This window comes from Petaurus breviceps, unplaced genomic scaffold (genome assembly GCF_028583685.1).
Source record: "Petaurus breviceps papuanus isolate PSGF00001 unplaced genomic scaffold, PetGlider_PUasm1.0 490, whole genome shotgun sequence".
Lineage (NCBI taxonomy): Eukaryota > Metazoa > Chordata > Mammalia > Diprotodontia > Petauridae > Petaurus > Petaurus breviceps.
The window spans coordinates 24,065,264-24,087,071 of record NW_027186352.1 but is presented as its reverse complement, the minus strand read 5'-3'; the positions used below and the strand labels follow the sequence as shown (position 1 = coordinate 24,087,071).

The following is a 21,808-nucleotide window of genomic DNA, read 5'->3' as shown; positions in this document are numbered from 1 at the left end:
CTCACCACACACACACACACACACACACGGAATTCATTGAAGGTTTTCAATCAGAGTTTAGATTCCAATCTTTTGTCAGATATGTAGTGGGAATTCCTTTTACATATAGATTTGACTAGATGCCCTCTGAAGTCCCTTCCAACTCTCCAAAAAAAATCTTGTGATTCCATCCTTGAATGAAAAGCTCAGGGTAATTCTCAAAGTTCCCATGGGCTATATATCTCATACCAATTCCCATTGGCTAAAAGTCAGTTAATCAAGAAGCATTTACTAAGTGCCTACTGTGTTCCAGAAACTGTGTGAGTTTCCAGAGATACAAAGAAAAAACAAACAATCCCTGCCCTCAAAGAGTTTACATTCTGATGGGGGGGGGGGTGACAACATAATAGATCAGAACATACAAGTTATATACAGAGTAGATGGAACTCGCTTTATAGGGGATGGCACTAGCAATTTAGGGTTCCAAGAAAGGACTCCTGGAAAAAATACATGTAAGTAATTATACACATACACAGACTTGCCAGAATTAGTAGCAAGATGGTTGAAACATCAGTGAAAGATACTTTGATACTTGGATGAATTTGTCATCTCATGAATGAGGCTTCTCCCTCTAACACTGAGCCCACAATATATCTTAGGGCTTTGGTTCAAGTCCTGCCTCTGATTGCTTACTCCCTATGGGACTCTGGTCATGTTAACATAAGATTTTAGATTGAAAGCTGGAAGAGACCTTGGAGATCATTTCCAACTCCCCTCATTTTATATTCGAGGAATCTGAGGCACAAATAAAGAAGGGCATTCGCCCCAAATTCCACAAATAGTAAGAGTCAGATCTGGGATTACAGCTCAGGTCTTCTCATTCTCAATCTGTGGACATTCCACCCTCCAAAGGAGTAGACCCCACCATGCCCAGTTTCCTCATCTCCAAAATGACCTTGGAGGGCCCCTCTATCTTTGGAGCCAGGAGCCCTTGTGTCTGCTCTGTCCTCTCATCCACACTCTTGTGTGCCTCCTCCAGCAACATGGGGGCCTTTCTCAAGTTCTCTTGGCATTGCCAAGTCTCATCCTTTCTGCCCTCTCATATCTTATGTACGTCCCCTTCTCTCCAGTCACACAACTCCCACCATGGAGCAAACTCTCCTTCCGTCATGCCTAGAGTACTGAAGTAGACTGACTCAAGTCTCTTCCCTCTATTATCAGCCCTCTGTTCAGCTGCCAAAGTGATCTTCCTAAAGCTTAAGTCTGACCTTGTCACCACTGTCTCACTTTTACCTCCAGGATCAAATATACAATTCTTGATGTGGCTTTTAAATCCCTTAACTACCTGGACCCTCCCAACTTTCTTTAATCTTTTTATACATATCTCCCTAATCCCTTCCATTGGTCCTCTTCAAAAAAACAAAGGACCACCAGCAGGAAACAAAGAACGGCACCCATAATAGCCTTTTTGCTGACTTTCCTCTTGTCTGTGATCCTCTTCTTCACCTCTGCCTCCTGGTTTCTCTGACTTCTCTCAAGCCTGAGCTCTAATTAAACCTCCGGCAAGAAGCCATTTGTGCCTCTCTCAATTTACATGTAGAGTTCTTGTATGTACAGAGTTACTGACATGTTGTCTCCTTCCATGAGAATGTGAGCTCCTCTGGGGGCTTTCTTTGTATCACTAGCACTTAATGCAGTACTTAGCAGGTGCCTAATGAATGCTTGTGGGTTGTGATGAAGATTGCATGGATACCATTGAATCTCATGGACTGTGCATGCATTATCCCTTATGCTTGATATTTTGACAGATCCAACATTTCTTTCAGGTCATCATTCCCTTTGATGACACCCTTCATGCCTTAAGTTAATGGCAAGTTCATGCCAAGAACAATAAAAACAAAGCAATAATCTCACCTCCCAAACATGTATACTGCTAGAGAACCAAGGGATGGGCCAGAATGTGTGCCCACCCAACAGGAGACTCTCCTGCTTTAGAAGTCAGACCCCATCATACACAGTTGTCTCTCAAGTGACCATTGCCCAACTAGTTCATAGGAAGGAACGATGCCAGCTGGGCTGCGCACAGGCATGACCCCACTGTTTGCCGCATCTTATGGTTTGAAGGCTCACTGAAAATATTTTTTATTTCAGAAGGGTATTCTATAAACTATCAGGGAGTATAATGTCAGGCAGTCTTGGGAGGCATGGAAAGCAATGGGGCTTTTATTTATTTAATTTTTGTTATTAAAAATATGAACCTTTAAATCTAGGGGGAGCCTGAAGTCATTAAAAGTGCTTTACAATTTCCTTAAGGCATTTGAGTATACTTTAGTAGTAGCAATAACTGGTACATTTACTTTATTTAAAAATTTAAACATTTTTATTTAAAGTTTTGAGTTCCAAATTCTATCCCTTCCTACCTTTCTCCCTTCCCCCCCTCCCTGAGATGGTAAGCAATGAAATATAGTTTATACATGTGTAATTATGCCAAATATTTCCATATTGGTTATTTTATACAGGAATACTTGAATAAAAAAACAATGAAAGTGAAAAATAGCATGTTTCAATCTATATTCAATCATTCTGGAGGCAGATAATATGCTTCATCATTATTCCTTTGGGATTGTCTTGGATCATTGTATTGCTGAGAATAGTGAACTCCTTTGCAATTTTTTATCAAGCAATATAACTGTCACTGTGTACAATGGTCTTCTGGTTCATTCACTTCAGTTTGTGTCAGTTCATATAAGTCTTTCCAGGTTTTCTGAAATCATCCTGCTTGTCAATTCTTATGGCACAATAATATCCCATTACAACATATACCACAGCATGTGTAGCCATTCCCCAATTGATGGGCATCCCTTTGATTCCTAGTTCTTAGCCACCACAAAAAGGACTGCTATAAAATTTTTTATACAAATAAGTTCTTTTTGTTATTTTTGGATGTTTTTGAGATATAGACCTAGCAGTGTTATTGCTGGATCAAAGGGTATGCATGGTTTTGGTCATAGTTGTAAATTGCTCTCCAAAATGGTTGGATTGAGTCATAAATCCACCAACAATGCATTAGTGTCACAGTTTTCCCGCATCCCCTTCAATATCAACATTTTAGTTTTTTGTCATATTACCCAGTCTGATAGGTATGAGGAGGTATCTCAGAGTTGTTTTATTTGCATTTCTATGATCAATAGAGATTTAGAGGATTTTTTCAAATAACTATAGATAGCTTTGGTTTCTTTGTGTGAAAACTGCCTATTCATACATATCCTTTGTTTATCAATTGGAGAATGGTTTGTGTTTTAATAAATTTGATTCAGTTCTCTATACATTTGAGAAATGAGGCCTTTATCTGAGATACTTGTTGCAAAATTTCACTCCAGTTTTCTGCTTTCCTTATAGTTTTGGTTGCATTGGTTTTGTTTGTGCAATTTAAAAAATCATAATCAAATTTATATGTAATAAAAATAATGTATTTTACATTTGGTAATGCTCTCTAGATTTTTTTGGTCCTAACTTCTATCCTTGTCCATAAATCTGACAGAATAACCTATTTCATGCTTTCTTAATTTGTTTATGGTATCACCCTTTATGTATAAATCATGTATCCATTCTGACCTTTTCTTGGTATATGGTATGAGATATTGGTCTATACCTAGTTTCTGCCATCCTGTTTTCTGGTTTTCCCAGCAGTTTTGGTCAAATAATAAGTTTTTGTTCCAAGAGTTTGCATCTTTCGTTTCATCATATATTAGATTACTATGGTCATTTACTACAATTTAATTTGTACCTAATCTATTCCACCAACCCACCACTCTATTTCTTTGCTAGTGCCAGACTGTCTTGATAGCTACCACTTTATAATACAGTTTGAGATCTGGTATTTCTAGAGCACCTTCTTTCAAATTTTTTTTCATTGATTTCCTTGATATCCTTGAGATTTTGCTCTTCCAGGTCAATTTTGTTATATTTTTCTAGCTCTATACAATGATTTAATTGGTATGGCACTGAATAAAAGGGTTAATTTAGGTAGAACTGTCACTTTTTTATACTGGTTCAGTCTACCCATGAGAAATTAATATTTTTCTTTTTTTCTTGCTTTTTGGAGGGAGAAAGGCAGGGCAATTGGGTTAAGTGATTTGTGCAAGGTCACACAGCTAGCAAGTGTTAAGTGTTTGAGGCCAGATTTGAACTCAGCTCCTCCTGACTCCAGGGCCAGGGCTCTATTCACTGTGCCACATAGCTACCCCACAATTAATATTTTTCAATTTTTTTAGATCTGACTTTAGTTGTGTGAAAAGAATTTTATAGTTGTGTTCATATAGTTCTTGTGCTTGTCTTGGCTGGTAGACTCCTAAGTATTTTATATTGTCCATGGTTATTTTAAATGGAATTTCTCTTTCTATCTCTTGCTGCAGGACTTTGTTGGAAATATATAGAAATGCTCATAATTCAACCCCAATTGTACTGGGGAGACTTCTAGCTTATCCTTGTTACAGATAATGCCTGCTGATGGTTTTAGAGGAATATTACTTATCATTTTAAAGTGAACTCTATTCATATGCTCTCTAGTATTTTTTATAAGAATGGGTGCTGTATTAGCAAACATTTAAAGAACAATTGATTCCAATACTCCACAATCTGTTTGGGAAAATTAGTGAAGAAGGAGTCCTACCAAATACTTTTTATGACACATATATAGCACTGATACCTAAGTCAGGAAGAGATAAAATGGAGAAAGAAAATTATAGAGTGATTTCCTTCATGAATATAGATGCAAAAATTTTAAATAAAATATTAGCAAAAAGACTACAGCAACTTATCACAAGAATAATACACTCTGATCAGGGAGGATTTATTCCAGGAATGCAAGGATGGTTTCATATTAGGAAAATCATCAGTATAATTGATTACATAAACAATAAAACTAGCAGAAACCACATGATTATCTCAATGGTTGCAGAAAAGGTTTTTGACAAAGTATGATAACCATCCCTATTAAAAACATTAGAAAGAATAGGAATAAATAGAGACTTCCTTAAAATAATAGGTAGCATTTATTTAAAGCCATCAGCAAGTATTATATGTAATGGGGATAAGCTAGAATTATTTCCAATAAGATCAGGGGTGAAACAAGGGTGTCCACTATGACCCCTCTTATTCAATCTGGTACTAGAAATGGTAGCATTAGCAATTAGAGAAGAAAAAGAAATCAAAGGAATCAATTTGGGCAAAGAAGAGACCAAGCTATCACTCTTTGTAGATGACATAATGATATACTTAGAGAATCCTATAAAATCAAGTAAAAAACTACTTGAGACAATAAATACATTTGGCAAAGTTAAAGGATATAAAACAAACCCACATAAATACTTGGCATTCCTGTATATTTCTAATGAAATCCAACAGCAAGAGATAGAAAGACAAATTCCATTTAAAGTTATTGTAGACATTATAAAATGTTTGGTAATCTACCTGCCAAAACAAACCCAGGACCTATATGAACACAACTACAAACCACTTTTCACACAAACAAAGTCAGATCTAACTAATTGGAAAAACATCAATTGCTCATGGCTGGGTCCAGCTAATATAAAAAATGACAGTTTTACCTAAATTAAATTACATATTTAGTACCCTACCAATCAATTTACCAAAAAAATCACTTTATGGATCTAGAAAAATAGTAATAAAATTCATTTGGAAGAATAAAAGGTCTAGAATATCAAGGGAATTAATGAAAAGAAATGCTAGGGAAGGTCTCCTAGCTATACCAGATTTTAATCTGTATTATAAAGCAGCAGTCATCAAAACTACTTGGTCCTATCTGAAGAATAGAGGAGTGGATCAATGGAATAGATTGGGTACATGAGACTCAGCAGTCAATGACTATAGTAATCTACTGTTTAATAAACCCAAAGGCCCCAGTTTGGGGGATAAGAACTCACTCTTTGACAAAAATTGCTGGGAAAACTGGAATATAGTATGTCAGAACCTGGGCATAGATCATTATCTAACACCATATACCAAAATCAAGTCTAAATGGGTGCATGTTCTAGGTATAAAGGCTGATACTGTAAGCAATCTGGGAAAGCAAGGAATGTTTACCTGTCAGATTTATGGAGAGGGAAAGACTTTATGACCAAACAAGAATTAGAGAGCATTATAAAAAGCAAAATGGATAATTATGAATACATGAAATTGAAAAGCTTCTGTACAAACAAAGCCAATGTAACCAAGATTGAGAGGGAAGTGGAAAATTGGGAACAAATTTTTACAACCAATGTCTCTGATAAAGGCCTCATTTCTAAAATATACAGAGAATTGGGTCAAATCTATAAGAATACAAGTCATTCTCCAGTTGATAAATGGTCAAAGGATATTAACAGGCAGTTTTCAGAGGAAGAAATTAAAGATATCTATAAGCATATGAAAAATGCTCTAAATCACTATTGATTAGAGAAATGCAAATCAAAACAACTCTGAGGTACCACATCTCACCAGTCAGATTGGCTAAGATGACATAACAGGAAAATGACAAATGCTGGAAAGAATGTGGAAAAATTGGAACACTTATGCATTGCTGCTGGAGTTGTGAACTGATTTAACCATTCTGGAGAGCAATCTGGAACTATGCCCAAAGAGCTATAAGTAATTTTATACCCTTTGACCCAGCAATACCACTTCTAGGGTTGTGTCCCAAAGAGATCATAGAAGTGGGAGGAAGACCCATATGTACAAAAATATTTATAACAACTCTTTTTGTGGTGGCAAAGAATTGAAAATTAAGGGGATGCCCATCAATTGGGGAATGACTTAACAAGTTGTGGTATATGAATGTAATGGAATATTATTGTGCTATAAGAAACAAGGAGCAGATGGACTTCATATTTACCTGGAGAGGCTTATACAAAATGATGCTGAGTGAGAAGAGAAGAACCAGGAGAAATACATTCAGAGAAAGAACTAGAAATAACAGAGTCTGAGCATATTGAAGCAAACTACCTGTGCTTGGTTTTGTCTCCTCTTGCACATTATTCATTCCATTTGATACAATCTTTCTTTATAATCTGACTAATGTCTAATATGATAGCATTTGCAGATCCAATACTTAATTGTATGCTGCCATGAGTGGGGGAGGGGAGGGAGGGTGAGAAAATTTGAAACTCAAGGAACTGTGGAACTGAATCTTGTAAATTAAAAGTAAACAAACAAATTAATTAAGATCAAAAAAAGAATGGGTGCTGTATTTTGTCAAAGACTTTTTTTTGCATACATTGAAATAAGCATATAGCTTCTATTGGTTTTGTTATTGATATGATAGATCATACTAATAGCTTTTGTAATATTGAAGCAGCCCTCCATTCCTGGTATAAATTCCACCTGGTCTTAGTGTATGATCCTTGTGATATGTTGCTGTAATCTCTTTGATAGTATTTTATTCAAAAATTTTTTGCATCAATATTCATTAAGGAAATTGGTCTAAAAGTTTCTTTCTCATCCTGATTTGGGTATCAGCACCATATTTGCATCATAAAAGGAATTTGGTAGGACTCCACATGTTTTTCCAACTAGTTTATATAATATTGAAATTAATTGTTTTTTAAATGTTTCATAGAATTCACTTGTAAATCCTCTTGGTCTTAAGGAAAATTTTTCCTTAGGAAGTTCATTGATGGCTTGTTCGATTTTTTTTTTCTAAAATTAGGTTAAGTATTTTGTTTCTTCTGTTAATCTGGGCATTTTATATTTTTGCAGATAGTCATCCATTTCATTTACATTATCAATTTTTTGGCATATAATTGAACAAAATAACTTAACAATTGTCTTAGTTTCTTCTTCATTGCTGGTAAGTTCATTGCTTTCATTTTTCATACTAGCAAATTCATTTTCTTTTTTCCTTTTAAAAATCAAGTTAGCTAATGGTTTATCTATTTTATTGTTTTCCCTCATAAAACCAGCTTCTAGTTTTGTTTATTAGTTTAGTGGTTTTCTTAATTTTATTAATCTCTTCTTTGATTTTCAGGATTTCCAATTTGCTGTTAAATTAGGTATTTCTAATTTGTTGTTTTCTAGTCTTTTTATTTCAGTTGCATACCCGATTCATTGATCTGCTTTTTCTCTGTTTTATTGTTGTAAGCAAATAGATATATAAAATTTCCCCTAAGTACCATTTTGGCTGCATCTCATAAATTTTGGTATGTTGTCTCATTGTTGTCATTTTCTTTAGTGAAATAATCAATTTTTACGTGATTTGTTCTTTGACCCACATTTTTTTAGAATTAGATTATTTAATTTCCATTTAATTTTAATCTTTCTTTCCATTGTCATTGAATGTACTTTTTATTGAATTATGATTTGAAAAGGATGCATTTAGGGGTGGCTAGGTGGCACAGATAGTAAGAGCACTGGCCCTGGACTCGGGAGGACCCGGGATCGGTTCCGGCCTCAGATACTTAACACTCATACAAAAAAGAACTGGCCATGTAACCTTGGGCAAGTTACTTAACCCCAATTGCTTTAAAAAAAAAAAAAGAAAAGGATGAATTCACTATTTCTGCTTTTCTGCATATGTTTATGAGGTTTTTATGTCCTAATGGTCATTTTTTGTGAAGTTGTCATGTACTGCTAATAAAAAGGTAAAATCCTTTCTATTTCCATTCAATTTTCTCTAGAGTTCTATCAGATCTAATTTTTCCAGAATTATTTTTTTTACCTCCTTAATTTCTTGTTTATTTTGTGGTTAGATTTATCTAGTTCTGAGAAGGGAAAGTTGAGGTCCCTTATTAATATAGTTTTATTCTTTATTTCCTTCTATAATTCATTCAACTTCTCCTTCAAAACTTTAGATGCTTTGACATTTGGTTCATGCTTGTTTAGTATTGGCATGACTTCATTATCTATAGTACATTTCAGCAAGATACTTTCCTTATTTATCTCTTTTAATTAGATCTATTTTTGCTTTTTTGCTTTGTCTGAAACCATGATTGCTACCCCTGCTTTCTTTGCTTTGTCTGAAGCATAATAGATTCTGTTCCAGTCCCTCACCTTTACCCTGTGTGTACCTCTCAGCCTCAAATATGTTTCTTAAAAACAACCTATTGTAGGATTCTGGTTTTTATTATATTCTGTTATCTGTTTCCATTTTTATAGGTCAATTCATTCCATTCACATTTATAATTATTATACCTAACTGTATTTCACTCCATGCTATTTTCACTTGTTTATCCTCCCCCCTCTTACATCCCAACTTTTCCCTCCTCTCAGATGCTTAACTTCTTATCACCACCTTTCCCAATATACCCTACCTTTTATCAGCTCTCCCCTCCCCCTTCTCTTATTCCTCTCTCTTTTTACTTCCTTATAGGGTAAGATAGATTTCTATATCCAACTGAGTGTGTATGCTATTCTTTTTTTAAGCTAATTTTGATGAAAGTAAGGTTTGAGCTTTGCCCCCTCCCCCTTACACACACACACACACACACACACACACACACACACACACATTGTTTCCCCTCCATTATAATAGTTTTTTTCCATGCCTCTTTCATGTGGGATAATATGCCATATTCAATTTACCCCCTCTTTTTCCTTCCAGTGCAATTTCCTTTCTCACCCCTTTATTTTTTTTTGGGGGGGTGGGGATCATTCCATCAAAGTCATCTCATATCCATACCCTCTGTCTTCATATACTCCTTATAATTACTCTTATACTAATGAAGTTGTTAAGAATTACAAATATTATCTTGTCATATAGAAATATAAACAGTTTAAGTTTATTGAATTTCTTCTGTTTTCTCTTTCTTGTTTCTCTTTTACCTTTTTATGTTTCCCTTGAATCTTGTATTTGGAGGTCAAATTTTTATTCAATTTTATGAATAAAATTGAAATTCCTCTGTTGCATTAAATATTCATTTCCCCCCTTGAAAGATTATATTCAATTTTGCTGGGAGGTGATTCTTGATTGTAATCCTAATTCCTTTGACTTCCAGTATATCATATTCCAAGCTCTCTAGTTCTTGAAAGTGGAAGCTGTCAAAACCTGTGTAATCCTGACTATAGCTCCAAGATATTTGTATTGTTTCTTTTTTACTTCTTGCAATACTTTCTCCTTGATTTGTGAGTTCTGAAATTTGAGTCTAATTTTCTTGGGAGTTTTCATTTGGGGATCTCTTTCAAACAGGAATTCCTTCCATTTCTATTTTTCCCCTCTGGTTCTAATATATCAGGGCAGTTTTCTTTGATAATTTCTTAAAAGATGTCCAGGACATTTTTTTTTGATCATGGCTTTCAGTTAGTCCAATAATTCTTATATTATCTTTCCTGCATCTACTTTCCTGGGTCAGTTGTTTTTCCAATGAGAAATTTTACATTTTTCTTCTTTTTTAACTTTTTATTTTGTTTTTCTCATACTTTGATGTCTCATAGAGTCATTAGTTCCCACTTGTTTAATTCTAATTTTAAGGAATTTTCTTCAGGGAGCTTTTGTGCTTCCTTTCCATTTGGCCAATTCTATTTTTTAGGGAGTTATTTTCCTCAGTAAATTTTCATATATCTTTCCCTATGGTATTGAATCCATCTTTCATGACTCTCTTGCATTACTTTCATTCCCCGCCCCCCCCCCATTTTTCTTCTAATTCTCTAATTTGCTTTTTAAAATCCTTTTTAAGATCTTCCAGGAATTTTGGGGGAACCTGAGACCATATTACATTTTTCTTCACATGTAGCCATTTTGACACTATTGTCCTTTTCTAAGTTTATGCTGATCCTCCTCATCACAACAATAACTTTCTATAGTCAAGTTATTTTGTTATTCTTTGCTCATTCTTTTCTGCCGTGTGTGTGTGTGTGTGTGTGTGTGTGTGTGTGTGACTAGATATTTTTATGTGAGACTTGGTCCTGCACTGTCCAAAGCTTTATGTGCTGGGGCTCTGGGTCTTACTGCTGGTTTTCATTCGGCTTCAGGGCTTAGCTGCTTGCTTTCTGTGGAGGGTTGGCTTCCCTTCTGGCTTGTACTGGGGAGGAAGGAGCTCCCTGTTGGCCTTCCCTGGATGTGGGGTTCAGCTGCCTGCCTGACCCAGGGATGGGGCCTTTTGGCTGGGTCGCTATGTTAACAGAGTCTGTCTGGTGGTTGGTCCTGGAGATCTTATGACTGATTTGCCTCAAGAGTTGGGCCGTACGCTTGAGTTTCTGTGGAAAGAGGGTCTCCTTGCTTGTAGACCCCAGGGTCAAGGTCTACAAGCTGGGCAACCCTGGGGGGGGTGCTTCACTACTAGTCAACAATGGGGTCAAGGCCTAGGTGGTGGCTCATGCTGAGGTGGGACCTTGCTGAGGTTCACAGACTGCTCACTTGCCTAGGGGAACTGTTGGCTTTCAGGTGGGCAGGGCCTCACTTGTGGAATGTCCCAAGCTTAGAACCTTGCTGTAGGCCCCCTGCTGTGAGGCTCCCTTCTGCTGCTTCTCCTCTTGGATCTCACTCCTCTCCTACCCCTGTGAGATAGACTTTTCCTTCTGGGCTGCTAAGCTGCTTCCCTGCTCCTAGACCAGTTCTGAGGCAGTTTTCTAGTTGTTTGGACAGAAATTGGGAAGAGCTTTCAGAGGGTTCCTTCCTCACTCCCCCTTCTTGGCATCAGAAGTAGCAATGAGACTTCTGAGTCAGCCATTATTGTCCTTCTGGCAAAGGGCACGTTCTTTTGGCACTACTTGAAGCCACTAGAGAATCTTTGCAGACTTCATTAGAAGGAATTACTCCCTTTGTTCAGGACACCCAAATGGGAGCCACAATTCTTATGAAAGGGATTATTTTCTACCCTTGACCCTGAATTTAATTTAAATTAGAGAAATTAAAACAAAAAGTTTCAGCAGTTGATTAAATTTCCTTTTGTGTGGTAATTATATCCAGCCTTTCCTTTAAACTGTGAAATGCAACAAGAAATGAAGACAAAACGATAAAACAACCATTGTGCTCATCATGAAAATGTTTGCCTTTTTTTTTCCTTTTTGGTTTACATTAGAAAAACATGTTTACCATGAGCAGTTGGCATTTAAGCACATCTTGTCTTTTAGGTCATTGTAGGAATGTAGACCTTTTAAGAAAATGCAGAACTTTGAAATACCAACTCATGGAGAGCTTTATCTCCTGTCCCCTCCCCTGGAAGGTAGGCATTGTAGGTATTACCTACTCCTATTTTACAGATAGGAAAAATTGAGTCCCAAGATTCTGGTCAAATGGCCATTATGTATCAGAGGCAGAATTCAAATTAAGTCTCCCCAGTATCCAGGGTCCCTGTTCTTTCCACTCTTCCAGCCTGTGAAGCCTGAAGAGGTAGCTCTTCCTGGTCCTACTGTATTTTAACTAAATGATGCTGAGTACCCTCCGTGGTTCGGGTACAGTCTGATGAAAGTTGGGTCCTGGATTTGGCCAAGGGGTTGAATGTAATGTCTTCCCTTTACAAACCATTTAACCTTCGGGCCATCTACGAATCTCTTGACTTAACAATTTGTAATTAACTATGGGCTCTATGTCCTTTTTTTCTCCATGTGCCCTTTATACTTACATTAGGTCACTGGCATCATGTTAATTAGCATTTGCTGATTTTTTCCTTTTCAAGCCCTTTTGGGGATAGTAATAAAAAGTGACTGATTCATTGAATTGATACAAGGTTATTGCACATAACCATATTCCTCTAGCTAGATTTCTTGAATGAATATGAAGTCGTGGTCTCGCAAAATCCTAGAGTCTTCAAGTTCAAAGGGACATGGTTCAATGGAAAGAGGGCCAAGTTCAAATAAAATTTTTGTCACATGCTACCTAGGGGATAATAGATAAGTCCTATAACCTCTCTGTGCCTTAATTCCAATATCTGTAAAATGAGGAACTTGGAACAGATGGCCTCTGAGGTCCTTTACAGTTCTAGAACAATGATCCAATGAGATGTGATGATCTCAGAGTCTGTTTAGACCTGATCTGGAAAATATTCTAGAGCATACTCAAGGAGCTGTCACTCAATCTCCGCTTAGAAATCTCTGGTGAGAATTGGGATTCCCATCCATAATGTCTGTTTCTTTTACACTTATTCTGTGATTCTTTGAAATATAACTTTTATCTTCACTACTACCTATAACTGTTCCTTAGACACAAGTAGATAAAGCTTTGTAGTAACCTTTGGGGGGCAGGGGTGTCTGTTAAGAGTCCTCCTGCATCAAGCTCTTTTAACCTTCTCTGTTGTGACACACTATCTCCAGCTTCCTTGACACTGAATCACTTGGCCCTCCTCTTTTGTTTCCGCTCACCTGTTTGCCACTGATTGACTTCTCATTTCTAGTAAGTCTTCAACTGAGGTTTCCTATCCATGCTCCCTAAACTCATTTCCTATAGACTGTAGGCTTCATGGGCTAGGGATGTTTCATTTTTTCTTTGTTTCTGTATTTGTCATGGGCAGCGTTATACTGAATAATCCTTGGGAGTCAGGTCAGAATGATGTCTTCTGTTTCTTTTGCACTTTCCAAGGCATTCTACTTAAAATAATCACTCAGGTATCAATACCTGGCTAACTCTTGTAATGTTGTGAAGTGGATGTACACTAGAAAATCGTTTCCTATGTACTTTACTAGTTTGGGATTTGAATTCGAGGTCAATGTGAGTATCATTTTTGATGGTGAATTACTAGTTGTTTTGAATTATAGGTCCTTAATAATCTCCTATATGCTAGGTCAGGGGTTAAATCACAGGCATCCCAACTGCCAAAAATACAAAGAACCTATTGTTAACATTATTTCCCAGAGTTAGGTTCCCATGTGTAGAATACCTTACACCTTACAATTATACACACACCTTAAGAGATACCAATCCATTCAGCATTTCATCTCTTTGCTCACCTCTCTATCTTTTCCATAGATTCCTCATAGTTTCTCAAACATCATAATTGTACCTGCCTCCAATAGGCAAAAATACCTCATAGTCAGACAGTTAAAAGTTACCCCAAACCACCAGCCCCAAATTCCCTTTTCACAAAATTCTATCTGTCTTTAAAGCTACAGTAACAGCATCAGGAGCCTCTACAAGAGAGGATATAACGAAACATCTGACTGTCTTCAGAGACTAAGGCAGATCTGAGATAGTCTTTGTCCCACAGCAGCTTATATTCTATCATTGCCTGTGCCCTTAGACAGTATACTAATGGACCTGTCTTGTGTTTCCAGTGCAGCATTTTGTCTGCCCCTCATCTGTGACGTCCAAGGGTTTCACCAGTCTGTTCCTCTGCCAGTATAGTGCTGACCTCTGGAACATTGGAATCAGCCTCTTCATCCAGGATGGGCCTTTCCTGGTTGTTCGCCTCATCCTGATGACCTATTTTGGAGTGATCAACCAGATGTTGGTTTTCTTTGCCACGAAGAACTTCCTTGTTGTGATGTTGCAGCTTTACCGCTTAATTGTGCTGGTGTTGGATGTTAAGGCTTCCCTGAGGAAGCAGCCTGGAAACCTGGAAGGAAAGGAAAGCTTTCCAAGACAGCCTAGGGAAAGTAGGCTTTCACCAAGAGCTGGGGACAGTGCGATCACCGAAGAAGCAACTCTTCCTTTAGAAGACTTCCCAGGGACTGCTGAAAATTGCTGAATTAAGAGATTGCCTTCCCACCAGTAAGTTATTTCACCAAGCATTTATTAAGTGCTTACTGTTAACCAAGCCCTGGGGAAACAGACTGAAACAAAAGAACCTCCAACCCTCAAAAGTTTATATTCTACTAGAAAGTAAACTTCTGTAAAGTTATATCTTTTAATATCTGAGTCTTTTTACACCATCTGAATATAAGCCATTTTGACTTGATTTTTTTCCCCATCTTCTCCCACAGAACTTTGTTTAAAGATCCAAAAAAGAAGAAGAAAAGATTTTGAAGAATCAACAAGAGATTTTTAAAATGACTGTGCTGAAGGAAGGCTCTTCGGCTGATTGCTATCATTCTAACTTTCATCTGATGGAATCGGGAAGTACATGTTCAGAGATCCAAGAGCTGTGGATGCATGTGAACAATATGTCGTCAGGGGTTTTGGTTATGTGTCCTTGGAAAATTGTGCATAGAGAGATGAAATATCGAAAAGGTCGCCTGAAAGTACAGAGCCTTGGACTTTGTACCCATCAACAGACTCAGTCTCTTTTTCCATTTCTACCGATGTCTTTGTGGCATAAAAGGTTACATTCAGTGAATGCAGAACAAATGAAAGAAAGAAAAACAATTTCATAAAAATTACCTCATTGTGGGCAGGATACTAGGAAAAACCCTGCCCATTCATAGCTGCATGGGTCATCCCAGAAAAAAACAAACAAACAAACAAAAAACCTTGCTTCTAGGCCTGGAGAGTTCTTCACAATGATATATATTCCCTCAAGAAATATTATGATGCTTAGATCCAGCTCAGCGGGGGCCTTTTCTTTTACATGCATGGGCCCGTTCAGCTCAGTGCTGTTTCTTGGTTCTACAAAAATGCCATGTTAGGTGAAACAATATCATAGGGGCCAAAATCCCATGGTAACAATATCAGGAGTGGATGTTTGGTCAGAATGTCACAGTGAATTTTCACTGTTTCATGGCACAGTTTGATTATAAAGTACCGGTGATATTGGTAAAAACAACCTTAGTCAGGTAACCTTACATAGACTGGGTAGTTAGACCAGTTTCACCTTCAGAAATACTGGCCCCTACCAAACAAAGTGGCTCTTTCTGTTCTCTACACTCTTGGAAGTACACAGCCACTAAGTTTCTTAATTATAGATTGTGGTTGGCTTTACTTGGGGTCATTGAGTCCAGCCTTCTAAGCCTACAGATTAGGAAACTGAGGCCCTGAGAGTTTACAAGATCATAACTGGAGAGTGCCATGGGGCCTCACATTTTGGAAATGAGAAAAAACGGGGCCAAGAGAAGTTAACTGCCCAAGATCACAAGCTCCAAATGTCAGAGCCCAGATTCAATCTGAAGTCCTCACTCTCAAGATCAAGCACTCTAGACCTTTTGGCCTTTAGAGCCTCACTGAGCCATTGAGCGAGTCGGCGTAAGAAGTGCTGACACAAAGAATGTTGAATCAAACAGGTAGCTTTTATACATCATTTTTACATGGTGTATTATTTGATCCTCACAATGACCTGTGAGGCAGGTGCTATGAAGTATCTGGAAACTGTGGCAAAGGTTTGCCTCTCTTGCCCAGGACCATCTAGCTTCTAAGGTCTTCCTGACTCCAAATGCATGGCTCCACCTGGTTGACTAGGGTTTCACATTCTTTTTGAACCCCTCTAGTCTCCTGAGCCACCAGCACCAAAAGAGAATAACATTGAATAAACCACCATTTACAAGTGCCTTTTCCCCTGGGCTGATGGTAAAGGTAGGTTGGGGTGGCCCCTACCCCAGCCAAAAATTTAGGAAAAGCCAGTCAGAACCACCAGGAAAGAAGGCCTCATATTCATTTGATCCCCCCCCCCCCCCCCGAGTCTTACATAGGAACATTTACCTATTTTCGTTCATAAATTTGCATGTCTTTTGCCATGGCTGGTTTTGGAGTTTTCCCCCAATATTTAGGGTATATTTTAATATCCTGCATTCTACCAGTGACAGGAAATCACAAAGAGTGCAGATGCTAGTTGAGTTTGAGTGTTAACTTCCTAACAATTACAGGTGCCCCAAACCAGCATAGTTTGCCTTAAGGGGTAGTGAATTATATGCTCCTAGAAGTATTCAAGCAAAGGCTGTTGTAGATGCGTGAGAATATTGGCATTAGTCTGTGTTCAGTTCTGGTACTGGAGACACAGGACCTGGACTCACAGAGTCAAAGATGGAGAGCTGGCATGCAGGCCAGAGGTCATCTTCATTTGACAGAAATGGAAACTGAGGCCAAGAGAGATGAAGGGATTGACTCAAATTACAACATTAAAGAATGGGGCTGGGATTCAGACTCAGGTCATCCAGTTCCAAATATAGCCCCCCTTTCCTGGCTCTGCTGATCATTCCCTGAGTGACCTCCATCATATGACCTCACCTCAATGGGCCACAGTTTCCTCTTTTGCTCCTTCCAGATCTAAATCTCTGTTTCTATGAATGTGGTGATAACATTTTCAAACCATGTTGTGCATTTAAAAATTTTTGCTAAAAATCTGGGGTAACTCATTTTTTTCCTTGCCTATATTGTCCTAGGATTGAGGTGGATTTTAGAGATAAGCCATGGGGTGGCCTTGAATGAGCCCAAGAACAACTGGGCCAGAAGATTTATCTTGAAATTTTCCCACAACGTGACATCATGCGGAGATGCTAAAGGAACAGTTTTTATAAACGTTATGATCTTAAGAGGAGAAATCCATATCTAATTCACTCAATCCCATCCCTAGTCCTTGTTTGCTCTCAGCATCTGTCTGTCTGTCTTTGTCTCTGTCTCTGTCTCTTTCTCTCCCATCCTCCTTTCCTCCCTCCTCTCTCTCTCTCTCTTCCTCCCTCCCTCCCTTTCTCTGTCTCTCTCCTCCCCTCCTCTCCTTATTTAAACATGAGGATATAATTACACATGAAACTAATGGATGCATTTATAATCTTCCATAATAATTTTAAGAGTGGGTATATAATATTTATGTGAATGTAAGGAACCTATCAACTTCAAAAAGCAAGGCGTTTACAATAACCAGCTAATCACCAAAGGCCAAATAGTAGCTCTTTTTCTAAAAATGCCTCTGTGCAGTTGGGCTCCACGTTGCATATTTTCCTCCATCTCTTGTAAGCTGGGTGTTATTGTGGATTTGCTCCTGGCGTTATTTTCACATTTAAATATTTTCTTCCAGGAAAACAAGCATTGAGTCCTCCAAAAATAGATTCTGTATGAAAAAGGGTATGACTGGTGTAAGCATATTTTCAGATGGATCCCAATCAGAGACTTGGCAGGGCTTTCTGAATGGGTTTTTCGAGCTTAAGTAAGGCATCTGATCATGGGTCCTTTTCTGGAGGGTTTGCAAGGGCTGGGAGAAGGGGTGTTGCCCAGGATGCCAGTTTGTCTGGACTGCTGGAGGACATACAAGGAGAGTGAATGAGATCAAGTGGGTAATACATTGTGCATATTCCAAAAGGGCTTTGTCAATCTCATTCCTGCCTTTGCCAGTTACTATTATTGTTTTTGTTATTGTTATCATGGTTATCATTATGGTGCCTGCACCAATCAGGCAATGCATAGTGGTGCAAACCTGGGAGAGAATGATAGAGGAGGCTGGGAGGGGGAGTTGACAGGAAACAGGATCTCAATGCTGCCTTTGTGACCTTGGATGTTATCTCACCTCTCAACATCAGCTTTCTTATCTACAAAATGGGAATATGATTTTACAGGGTTGTTGAGAAATACATGTGGAACCTTTTGTAAAATCTTAAAGAACTATTTAAACTCTAACTATTAATATTACTGATCTCCCTGAGTCTTGGTTCCATTATCTATTAAAAAAGAGGGGGGAAGGAATAATAGCACATCACAGTGTTGATGTAAAACTCCAATAAGATAATTGACATAAAGTGCTTTGTAATCAATTAACCAAAAAGCATTTATTAAGTCCTTAGTATGGACTGTGCTATGGACTGGAGATACAAGGAAGAATCTCAAGAAATCTCTACCCCCAAGGGTCTTAGAATTTACTGAAGTAAATAAATGAATCAATCAACAAAAATTTATTGTCTTTGATGTTTGCAGAGACACAAAGAAAAAACAAAAACAGTTGCTTCAAGGATTATATAAATGTTGGTTATGATTGTTGTCCCGTGGGAAAAATCTAATCATAATATACCACTTTTGGATGAGTAGACTCTAACCTGCATTGGTCATGTTTTTCTTTGGAAATGAAAGTAGGAATAATGGGAAAGGGGCAAGAAGCATCCATAGGACACAAGCACTTCTGGAAGGGCTAGATAGCTCAGTGGATAGTGCTTAGGATTTGGAATTAGGAAGACCTGAGTTCAAATCCTGATCACTAGCTGTGTTCCACTGAATAAGTCCCCACTCTTCCTTAATTTTCAGTTTCAATAAAACAGGGATGCCGTTAGTTCTTAGCTCACACGGTAGGGGGTGCAAATTCAGGGGTGAAAATATTTGTAACGCATTTTTAAAAACAAATTTTAAATTTATAAATTTTAAATGAAGACATTTTTTTCCTTTGTCAAATCTAAAGTATAATAAAATATCAGTTACCATTTTGCCCGTAAAAGACAACATGAAATCGTTAACTTTGCTTTGTTCTCCCTTCTTATAAATGTATTTCCATAGCAGCAGACAATAAAATGATCACAACAGGCATTTAGGATGCAATATATGCAAAGAGGGACTGGAAAGATCCAGGGTAAAATTTTGTCTCTGAGCTATGGATCATGAGTAAGTCACTGGTTCTTGATCATAGGACCATAGATGGAGAATTGGAAGGACCTTCAAAGCCAACTAGCCCAACCCCTTCATTTGACAGATGAGGCACCTGAGGTCCACAGTAGTCAAGTGACTTGTCCAAGGTCACACAGGTAGTAGATAGCGTAGCTGGGATTCCAACTGAGGTCCTGGTACCCCAAGCCTGGTGGTCTTTCTACTGCATCATACCATAATGTAACCTCTCTAGGACAGAGTTGGGGACCAGAAGTGCTATGCCAGTTGCTGATCTGTACTAGAGGAGAGACAGACCACCTGGAGGAAATCCCAGATTGGGACCAAAAAGCCGACAGGCTATTTCTCATCAATTGGAATTTTCGGTTTTGTTTTTATTTCAGCTGTGCTGGGTATAGAATAAACACAGCAGTGACTTTTATTGGCCTATAACTTTAGGATCATCCTACATAATGAAGCTTTATGCATCAAGTCTTCTCCGCACTTGGGGTTTAGCGTCAGTGTGGTGTGGTGATTAACTGCTGGCTGGTGGCACCTCTGTAAAAATTAACAGTTGACATTTATAGAGAGCTTTACAGCTGCTTATTTGGTCCTCTCTCTGCCCCTCCAAGGGAGGCCATGCAATATTATTATTATGATGATCATGATGATTTTACATAGTAGGAAACTGAGGCTCAGAAAGGGAAAACAGCTTGTGCAGGGTCACACAATTGTGAATTGTTGGAATGATGACTTCAGACGGCTCTAATTCTTTCCACTGCTCTGAGCTGTCAGGACCCCAAGACGTATTGATATAGGGTAGATAGAGTTCAGAAGTTGAATATTTCTTACATTACTATTCTTTCCTAACCATGGAGGAGACCCTTGTGGGAAAGTGTCCTCAGGGAATTCCCATGTCATTTTTACAGTTGAGTCCTAATACTAATCTATATTTGGGGCCAACTGTGGAAAATGGTTAAACTCCATTTCTTCTCCATTTCTAGGTGACTTCTTAGATTCCCAATGGGAGTATTAACAAAGAGATCATTGGATCATTGGGTCTTAGGATTGTAGAGTTAGAGAAAGACAGGGCCTTAGATGTCATCAATCCAATCCTCTAATTTTACAGATAAGGAAACTGAGGCACAGAAGGGATCACACAGCTAGTAAAGGTTTGATGTGCGATCTGAGTGCAGACTACTCCCCCTCCCCCTTCCTACCTAACGTCAGGAAAACAAGATGCTTCTTCTTTTCATGGATAGGACATCCAGCCCATGGAATCCAGACAATGACTGAACATTTGAACTCAAGGCTTTGAATCTTCAGGAAATGAAGGGTCTAGAAATGAATGGATTAAAATTAGCACCATTGTAAGGACTTAGTAAGCACTTAATAAATGTATGTTGTTTTTGGAAGGAAACTAGTTCAACCCTATTTTTTTGGGGGGAGAGGGAAGGCAAGGCAATTGGGGTTAAATGACTTGCCCAAGGTCACACAGCTAGTGTGTATCAAGTGTGTGAGGCTGGATTTGAACTTAGGTCCTCCTGACTCCAGGGCCAGTGCTCTATTGACTGTGTCACCTAGCTGCGCCAACCCCATTCTTTTTACAGAGGAGTAAATTGAGGGCCCAGGGGTGCTATGTGTCACCTAAGTTTACACAGGTTGAAGGTAGCAAAGAGAGGATTTGAAGCGAGCTTCTCTGATGACAAATGTAGTACATGCTTAGCCCAGTGTCTGGCACTAGCTACCTAAAAATGTTTGTTGACTGACAGTCCTCATTTCACCACATTGTTCCACCTCCCTTTTTTATTTCCAACTGCTCTATTTCACACTCAGAACATTCCAAGTCATGTTATTTGAACTATCAACCTGAGGTTAAAATTGGGCTGCTGAGGTCTATAATTTCTGGTCTTGGACAGATTTCTTCTGCACAATAAGTTGCCCTAAGAAAACGCCCCATGAATATTTGAATAGTGAACTGATAAAGGCTGGAATTTCATGGAACTTTGTCATACCAGGATATGTTTTCTTTCTGGAATGTTTTCAGAGAAGACAAGACCAACAAATCCACTCTCAAGTTAGGTTCACATAAACATAGTTGTTTTTTTCCCTTAAAATTATTGTCTACCCATTTCAAATTATTTATATAACTTTCTCCAGTTGACCTTTGTAGTTTACTACATGAATTAAATACTTTATATTAAATATTTGTCTTAACATCTTTTCCTGTCCATCTTCCTTCCTCAGATTTACGTGATAATTCAGCTTGGGGGGTGGGGGGAGGTCGGAGTTCTGGTTAGTCATAACAGAATCGTTTGATTAACAAATGGATTTGTTTTTGCTCTGGCCTTGACCCTGTTGATATCTATGGCCTGTTTTCAACAAAAGTAGAATTTGCTTTGACTATTTGAAAGAAAAATTAAAAAAAAAAAACAAAAGTGTATTTATCCATCATCCTTTTCCAGAGAGAAAATGATA

At 38.1% G+C, this 21,808-nt stretch overlaps 1 protein-coding gene across 2 annotated transcripts in view; it reads left to right on the top strand.

The window, feature by feature from the left end:
• The window catches only part of TMEM26 (transmembrane protein 26), a 58,251-nt gene extending 41,138 nt beyond the window's left edge, over positions 1-17,113 (top strand). For both annotated transcript variants that reach the window (XM_069101858.1, XM_069101859.1), the window contains 2 exons: positions 14,179-14,614; positions 14,827-17,113. In XM_069101858.1, coding sequence (XP_068957959.1) covers positions 14,179-14,591 — 413 coding nt within the window. In that variant the 3' untranslated portion in view covers positions 14,592-14,614; positions 14,827-17,113. The remainder of the gene's footprint in view (positions 1-14,178; positions 14,615-14,826) is intronic.
• The last annotated feature ends 4,695 nt before the right edge of the window (positions 17,114-21,808 follow it).